The 8,565-nt window shown below is 36.8% G+C and overlaps 2 protein-coding genes across 2 annotated transcripts; both read left to right on the top strand.

Moving 5' to 3' along the window:
* The first annotated feature begins 1,179 nt into the window (after nucleotides 1-1,179).
* Nucleotides 1,180-5,855, top strand: LOC142634218 (G-type lectin S-receptor-like serine/threonine-protein kinase SD1-13). The gene is made up of 7 exons (XM_075808512.1): nucleotides 1,180-2,569; nucleotides 3,983-4,090; nucleotides 4,165-4,319; nucleotides 4,402-4,612; nucleotides 4,771-5,008; nucleotides 5,097-5,250; nucleotides 5,340-5,855. The coding sequence occupies exons 1-7, from the start codon at nucleotides 1,258-1,260 to the stop codon at nucleotides 5,646-5,648; spliced, it is 2,487 nt and encodes an 828-aa protein (XP_075664627.1). The 5' UTR covers nucleotides 1,180-1,257; the 3' UTR covers nucleotides 5,649-5,855.
* Nucleotides 5,856-7,706: 1,851 nt separating this feature from the next.
* Nucleotides 7,707-8,565, top strand: LOC142635770 (G-type lectin S-receptor-like serine/threonine-protein kinase At1g11300). The gene is made up of 2 exons (XM_075809863.1): nucleotides 7,707-7,740; nucleotides 7,811-8,565. The coding sequence occupies exons 1-2, from the start codon at nucleotides 7,707-7,709 to the stop codon at nucleotides 8,563-8,565; spliced, it is 789 nt and encodes a 262-aa protein (XP_075665978.1).

Raw genomic sequence — 8,565 nt, 5'->3', positions numbered from 1 at the left:
GAATGTGAATTTGATTCTTTCCTCTGGCAAAATAATTAACGGCAACTTTTCTGAATGATGAATGTTGATGGCCTATGCTTAAACTTAAATGATTTTGATTTGAAACTTTTGGGAGGTTTAATTGTGCATTTTTTTAGTTTCCCAATCTCTTAATGAAAAAGTTTTCAAATGTGCTTGCTGATTGGACACATCAGGGATGTCAATTTGGCAGGGAGGATATTCTACTAAGAATGTGACATCTTTAGAATTGGACAAATCTTGAAGACTTTTCTTTTGGCTTGAAAATCTTAAATACTTAAAGCATGCTAATGGAGAATGACGTATATTGACTGGAGTTCTATTTTGCTAGTTATTGTGTAAATATTACCACCCCACGCCAGAAAAAAAAAAAACTCAATTTTATTTCAACCTACTAATTTTAAAGACCACACATTTTCACACCCAATTACTCAACTTCAACCGTTCTTTTTATCAAATTTTTATTTTTATTTTTGAGACACGTTATTCCATTTACTTCACAGTTTCACATCAGAGAAAATAGAAGAGAGAGGGAGAAAGAACACAGCACAGAGAGAGAGAGAGAGAGTGAGAAGGCCGGTGGAGATCAAGTGTCGCCGGAAGGAAAAATCCGGCGGAGATCGGCGTTCACCAAGCAGCAGCGCCTCGTCCGCCTCCCCACCGCCGCTATTCCTCCTCCCACCGCCAGACTGGGTCAGATCAGCTTGACTTTTTTTTTCTTTTTCTTTTTTTTTCTTATTTTCTTGTTCTGTTTCAACTTTGCTGTTATAATAAGAAATAGTTTTGTGTTTTGATTACGTGGGACGTTTGAGTCTATGAGAGAGAAAAAATGGTTTTTTTTATTGAGTTTTTTTATTTTTTAAAGGAGAAAAATTTATTTGGAGTTGCTTCAGTACTGTAGCAACTCCAAAAAAAATGTGGAAATTTTTTCCTTCTAGAGAGTCTGTTGGAGCTGTTTTGGGGGGGTGGGGTTTGACTAGTCTCTAAGGTCAAGGAGATAAAAGTAATGGTCAATGAGTTAGCGAATGAGATATAATCATATAAACAACTTCTAGCATAGGGAATAAATTCCTTAGAATTTTTATGGCTTAAAAAGTATTTTCTGGGATGTACGACTGTTGGTAGTCTAGAGTAGCCTCCTTCCGAGAAAACTACTAACCAAATTTGTAACCTGTAAGATGAAAATGGCCTCCCTGTTCTGCAACCTCACACGCAAACAAAAGGTCTGAACAAGTAGTCATGGGATTTCTTAGCAAGAGAAGCTTGTTGTATGCCCTTTGTTGCCTATGTTTGAACTTAGGTGTTGCCAGAGACACAATTAGTTCTTTCCAATCCCTCAAAGATCCTGATTACATAATCTCCCGTGGGAGTGCTTTCAGACTGGGATTCTTCAGCCCTGTAAATTCTACCAATCGCTACCTCGGAATATGGTATAATAAGATTTCTGTGGCCACTTATTTCAGTGTTGTATGGGTAGCTAACAGAGAGAGACCCCTTAATGATTCTTCTGGGGTTCTTACTATAGATGAAGATGGAAATCTTGTGGTACTAAATGGACAGGCAGAGATTCTGTGGTCATCAAATGTTTCGAATTTTGTACCCAATTCAAGTGCCACTATGTTGGATTCCGGCAACCTTGTCTTGCAAGGCAACACAACAGGAGCAATAGTATGGGAGAGTTTTCAACATCCTTGTGATACAATATTGCCAAGGATGAAACTTAGTTACAATTTAAAAACAGATCAGAAAATACAACTGACATCATGGAAGAGCCCTTCTGATCCATCCACTGGAAGATTCTCGGGAGGCATTAATCCACAAAACATTCCCCAAGGTTTCATTTGGAAAGACGGTCATCCATATTGGCGGACTGGTCCATGGAATGGTCAGTTCTTTACTGGAGCACCGAGCTGGATTCCAGATTATCATAGTGGATTTACAATGGTTTTTGATAAAGAAGAGACAGTTTATGGCACTACTGCTTACGTGAATGGCATAGGTTTGTCAAAATATTTCTTGGATTCACAAGGAAATTTAATGCAAATACGTTGGGATGATGGGAAGGAGGATTGGGAGGTTGTCGGGATAGCTCCGGAAAATGAATGTGATTTTTATGGCACATGTGGTGCATTTGGAAGCTGTTGTGTGCTGAGTTCACCAATCTGTAGTTGTTTGAAAGGGTTTGAGCCAAAGATTGCTGAGGAATGGAATAGAGGTAATTGGATGAGTGGATGTGTGAGGAGGACACCATTGCAGTGTGAAAGGGTGAACAATAGAAGTGAAGGAGGAAAAGCAGATGGGTTTTTGAAACTGGAGATGGTCAAAGTGCCAGACTTTGCAGAGTGGTCATATCAAACTAAAGATGATTGTCGAAAGCAATGCTTAGAGAACTGTTCTTGTGTGGCTTATGCATATGATACTGGCATTGGTTGTATGTCATGGAGTGGAAACCTAATTGACCTGCAAAAATTCCCCACTGGTGGAATAGACCTACAGAAATCCTCGACCGGTGGGTTGGATATATATATTCGTTTGGCACATTTGGAATTTGGTAAGTTCTTTTTTTATTTATTTTACTCTCTCCCAGTTTTGTATACTCTTATGGTTATGATCATCCATTAGACTAGAGAGAAACTTTAATACTTATGGTGATAAGTTTTAGAACTGTGTTGATCTTCACTGCTCCAACTAGTCTTTGACTTAACAACCCCCCCCCCCCCCCCTCCCTCTCTTATATATATAATTTTCTGAGTAAATTGACAAAGCATGAAATTCAACAAGTTTCACGGCCTTTTTTTGCCAAATAACATAATTTAAGGAAAAATTTAGGAGAAACACATTCAGCCAAACTTATTTAGTTATGTAGTACTTTTTTAGATAGCAATTTTGACAAAATTGAGTTCCAAGCTATTGGAGGCCTAGTATCAAAGCCAGGTCATAAGTTCAACTCTCTGTTGTGCATGTACAGAAGTTGGGGGTGGGATTGTTGGGTGGAGGCTTAATGGGCCAATTCCAACATCCTATTAGAGACAGAAGCCAAGTTGGGCCAAGTCTTAATCAACTTGTTGGTGTTAGGCCGCCACCCTTGAAGGGAATAAAGTTGCGCTCTAACCGTCAGCTATAGCTTTTGGTGTAGTGGGTAAGCACTTGGTTTAACTATATGAATGAACATAAATTTTATAAAACCTAACTTTTAGATCTTTTTTCTCTAGTTATTTGAGAGAGATATAAAAGAGTAGCAGAAATACAAATTTATCCTTATTTTTAACAAAGGTGGGCAACGGGAGACAAACAGAGCTTACCTTAAATGGATAAAGTGTTAATTTTTAAACTACAAGTAAACAAAGTGTTTTTTGGGACAAACCACAGTTGGCAAAGTATAATTTCCCCTACTAAGTATTAACTAAAACCAAAATCCAACCAAAGCTATGAGAGAGAGAGAGAGAGAGAGAGAGAGAGAGAGAAGACTTATGGATGGGAAATTAAAATTTAAAAAAAAAAAAAAAAAAAAGCCCTTCAACCTAAATTAGTGCGGTAAGAAAGAACAAAAATCCAAAGAGAGAGAGAGAGAAAGAATACTCACATTTTTTGTGTGAGAAAAATATGAATTGAATGGGAGAAATAATAACAAATTTATACAAAATAAGATGGGGAGAAGAAAAGTCAAAATAAAATAAAGAAGAAATGACGAAGGGTGTGTAACGGTAAAGTAAAGAGTAGTAAAGAGATAAAACGGCAAAAGGGGAGGAGAGAAGTTGGATGAAGTGTAACTTGTAGACTAATAGGGAGAAGAAAAGAATTAAAAAAATAATAAATAATAGAGTAGCAAAATTTATTGCATACATTAATATTTTTATATTTTTTGATGTGATGTGACTCAACTAATATAATATCCCTTTGATATTATATAGATTTATTTTCTCAAATTTGATGGAATTAGTTTGAAACTTGTTGTGATACACAGAAAAAGAGAGAAATTTGAAAGTAAGCATCACAGTTACAGTGATTATTGGAGCAATGGCCATTCCCAGCACCGCATACTTCTTATGGAGATGGATGACCAAAAAAAGAGGTAATATGCCCTATCATTAGCAACGGGAACTACAAATTGCTAGATGCATAGCTTACTATTAAAATTTGCAACAGCAAATAAAAGCAAGAAGAGTTTACCATCCAAAAACCTGAATGATGTTAAACTCCACGAGCTACCAACTTTTAGTTTGGAAGAATTGGCAACTGCAACAAACAACTTTCATGTAGCTAATATGCTTGGCCGAGGGGGCTTTGGTACAGTCTATAAGGTAATGGTTGCTCTAGTAGCTTTCATTAGTTCCTATTTAAATCATACAGATAAGTACTTATATTCGTTGTTTCTTTTTCCAGGGAAAGTTGCATGATGGACAGGAAATAGCAGTGAAGAGACTATCAAGATCCTCTGGACAAGGGCTTGAAGAATTTATGAATGAGGTGTTTGTGATCTCAAAACTGCAACATCGAAATCTTGTAAGACTTCTTGGCTGCTGCATTGAGGGAGAAGAGAATATGTTGATATATGAGTACATGTCAAACAAAAGTTTGGACGCAATTGTTTTTGGTTAGTACATTTAAATTCCCTTCCTTCTAGGCTCATCAATAGAATAACTCTAAAATCTAGAATCTGGTTTCTATATACTCAATGTGTTGAACCCATGACCTCTACATACAAATTTATTCCTATCTCTTCGTTATTTCTTTTGGTCACTATTCATTTAGATCCACTCAACCAAAAACACCTTGATTGGAAAAAACGCTTCAACATTATTGAAGGAATTAGTAGAGGTCTGCTCTACCTTCATAGGGATTCTAGACTGAAGATTATTCATAGGGATCTAAAGGCAAGTAATATCTTGTTAGATGAAGAGCTAAATCCAAAAATATCAGACTTCGGAACTGCCAGAATCTTTAGTGGCAGTGAAAATCAAGCCAATACTAAAAGGGTCATCGGGACATAGTAAGAGCTTTGTTGAAATTAAATTTCAAATAACGACTCCATTATTTTTGCTCAAATGATGAGGAAGTGTTTCATTGTTCAAACGCAGCGGATATATGTCTCCTGAATATGCAATGCAAGGCTTTTTTTCAGAGAAATCAGATGTTTTTAGCTTTGGTGTGTTGGTACTTGAGATTGTTAGTGGGAGAAGAACTAGTTGCTTTTATGATGATCAGCAGTACTACTTGAGCCTTGTAGGATTTGTAGGTCTATCTAACTCATCGTCCTTTTTCTTTAAAGCTTCGTTAATCAATATATTCATTTTTTGTCTTTCATGCTTGTCATCTTTCAGGCATGGAAATTGTGGAAGGACGACAACATTATGGCTTTGGTAGACCCAACAATATGGGATCCTTGCTTTCAAATGGAGATGTTGAGATGCATACATGTGGGACTGCTGTGTGTGCAAGAATTGGCAAGAGACAGGCCAACTGTGTCTACTATAATTTCAATGCTTAATAGTGAGATTCTGGATCTACCCACTCCAAAGCAACCTGCATTCACCGAAAGGCAGATTGCTTCAAATAAAGAGCCTGCTCAACTAGGCCAGATAAAGTCCTCCAGTTGCAATGTCACTATTACAACAGTTTATGCTAGATAGGAAGAAAGTGCTTGAGATAACATTCCCTTTGTTTAGTATCTTTAGGGGGTGTTCAGTACATATACTTAAAAATTGAAAACATGTGTTTGAAAACATATGTAGAAATACATGTGGGTGAAAAAGTGTGTAAAAATACGTTTGGGTAAAAAAGTGTATGAAAATATGTATAATGTTGTTTAAAAACTGAAAATATATGTTTGAGCGAGTGTACCAAAACTTTCTCTCTTTTCAAAGTTCAGATATAACAAAGTTTGAACTCTACATATAACAACGCTTTAAAATTTCAGAATTTCTTAGTAAGTGTTCAAATATTCTACACAAAAAACTGAATATGACTTTTAAAATTGGACAACGAAGACACAACAATGAAAGAGCACCATTAAAAGGTCATAATTGAAGTGGTAAAACTTTTGAAAAATGTCTTAATTGAAGAGTCACGACTAATATGCTGTTAAAATTGTTACTAGCTTTAGAATCCTCACTTAAGGCACTTTTCAGCATATTTTTACAGAATTTTGAAGCCTCAAACTGAGACACCTGACAAGAAAGAAAGCCAATGTCAATTCCAAATGCTAATCACGGTGCGGTGCAGATCATACTGGGTGGTCTACTGATCATGAGTGTGGTTTGAAAAACTCTAGAAGAAGATGATTGCGACACGTGACCAGAAAGAAAGCTAATAAAGGCCACTGATCAGAGGTGTATTCCGAGTCACATAGGCTGGAGATAATTGAGACGTGTGACAAGAAAGAAGTTGACGGTGAGAGGATATCATTCAGTTTGGTTCATGATATTCAACCATGAAAAATTGAGGACACTTGATTAGAAGGAAAGCAAAAGAAAGATGCATATGTCCAGTGAATGTAGTTTAAATAACTAAGATCATCTTGTCATGAAATATCACTTCAAAGAAAGACATACTACTGATACGAGGTTGTCAGGATGTTGGGAAAATTAAGGTAAAATAAAGGAATAAATAAATAAAAAAGTAGGCATACAAAAGGCACAAAATGGATGTTTTCTTTAAGACTATTTGTCTCCACTCGATTGAGACTTGAACTTGGCTAGATTATAAACAACCAAATATGGATGAACAATTTAATGAGCCGCACAAACAGTTTATGAATGACTTAGTTCATTGTTAGCCTACCCGGTTGCAAGAAGTTGGTCAAAATACAAAGAGGATGACTTACCTGGGCACTGGGGTGACAGGACAGAGTTGGATGCATTTGGATTACTTGTATGTCTGGTTTACAAACTAAAGGTGCTGTTGAAGAGAAAGCCTTGATGGTATTGCTGATTGCACCCGAAGATGAAAGTTGCACACTTACTAAAGTTACCACTGTAATAGAATTCTAAAGCAAATGAGCACAACTTTTTCCTTTCAAGAGATTGTTCTTAGGCTTTCCACATCGTGATTAATCTGTTTACTGTGTCACTATCTCTATTGCTTTTGATTTTATTGCATAAACTGTGGTGTGTATACATATATTCTGCTGGGTATACAATTTATATTTTTTTGTGATTAACTGTTAATTCATATATTTCTGCATAGGGATCTATACTTAATTGTTTAGGATTTTGCAGATTTTATTCCTGCGTCTTATTCAGTGTTAATTATAGTACTTTATTCCAATTGTCTCCTTAATTATTTCCCATCCCTAGTCGCCTAGTCCTTGGTTGAAATTCAACCTGTCCTTTTTGACAAAGGAAGAAACTATCTAGACTAGGGAACAAACCCCTTTGATTTATAATTTTATATGAAAAACTTATTTCATGGGATCAAGACTTTTGAAAGTCTAGAGTAGCCTTTTTCTTAAAAAACTGCCAGCCAAAGGTTAAACTTTTTTTTTCCCCGGATAAACAAAGCTGTAACTTGTTTGATGAGCAAGGCCTACCTGTTCTGCATTCTCGGACACAGGTAGGCCAGAGAACAAGTTATGGGACTTAAGACAAACTTCATGTCTGTCCTTTGTTGTTTTTGTTTAAATTTGGGAGTTGCAATAGACACCATTAAATCTTCTCAATCCATCAAAGACCCTGAATACATAATATCCAATGGGAGTGCTTCAGACTGGGGTTCTTCAGCCCTGTAAATTCCACCAATCGCTGCCTCAGAATATGGTATAATAACATCTCTGTATTCACTTTCATATGGGTAGCGAACAGACAGAAACCTCTCAAGGATTCTTCCGGGGTTCTTACTATATCTGAGGATGGCAATCTTGTGGTACTAAATGGACAGGAAGAGATTCTTTGGTCATCGAATGTTTCAAATTCTGTAACCAATTCAAGTGCCACTCTTTTGGATTCCGGAAACCTTGTATTGCAAGTTGACACAACAGGAATCATATTATGGGAAAGTTTTCAACATCCATCTGATTCCTTCTTGCCAGGGATGAAACCTAGTTCTAATTTAAGGAAAGATGAGAAAGTGCAGTTGACATCATGGAAAAGCCCTTCTGATCCATCCATTGGAAGCTTCTCTGCAGGCATTGATCCACTGAACATTCCTGAAGGTTTTGTTTGGAAAGACGGCCCATATTGGTGGACTGGTCCAAGGAATGGTCAGGTCTTTATTGGAATAGAAAACTGGAATCCTGTATATCATAATGGATTTAGTGTAGTCGATGACAAACAAGGAACACTTTATGCAACTTTTACTTATATGGACTTGTTACATTTGTCAAAATTTGTTTTGGATTCACAAGGAAATCTAGTGCAGACATATTGGGAAAATGGGAAGGAGGATTGGAAGGTTGTGGGGTCAGCTCCAAAAGATAAGTGTGATGTTTGTGGCACATGCGGTGCAAATGGAAGCTGTGATTCACCGGGTTCATCAATCTGCAGCTGTATGAGAGGATTTGAGCCCAAGATTATTGAGGAATGGAACAGTAGAAATTGGAGTAGTGGATGA

The sequence above is a fragment of the Castanea sativa genome, chromosome 5 (assembly GCF_040712315.1).
Source record: "Castanea sativa cultivar Marrone di Chiusa Pesio chromosome 5, ASM4071231v1".
NCBI classification, from domain to species: domain Eukaryota; kingdom Viridiplantae; phylum Streptophyta; class Magnoliopsida; order Fagales; family Fagaceae; genus Castanea; species Castanea sativa.
Note: the sequence above shows the minus strand (reverse complement) of the source record. Positions and strands in the feature narration are given on the sequence as shown.

Coding starts and splice junctions, on each gene's coding strand:
- LOC142635770 (XM_075809863.1), top strand. CDS start 7,707: ATGGGAGTGCTTCAGACTGGGGTTCTTCAGCCCT. Junction 7,741..7,810: donor GACTGGGGTTCTTCAGCCCT/GTAAATTCCACC, acceptor TCATATGGGTAG/CGAACAGACAGAAACCTCTC.
- LOC142634218 (XM_075808512.1), top strand. CDS start 1,258: ATGGGATTTCTTAGCAAGAGAAGCTTGTTGTATGCCCTTTGTTGCCTA. Junction 4,091..4,164: donor ATGGATGACCAAAAAAAGAG/GTAATATGCCCT, acceptor AATTTGCAACAG/CAAATAAAAGCAAGAAGAGT. Junction 5,251..5,339: donor ACTTGAGCCTTGTAGGATTT/GTAGGTCTATCT, acceptor GTCATCTTTCAG/GCATGGAAATTGTGGAAGGA.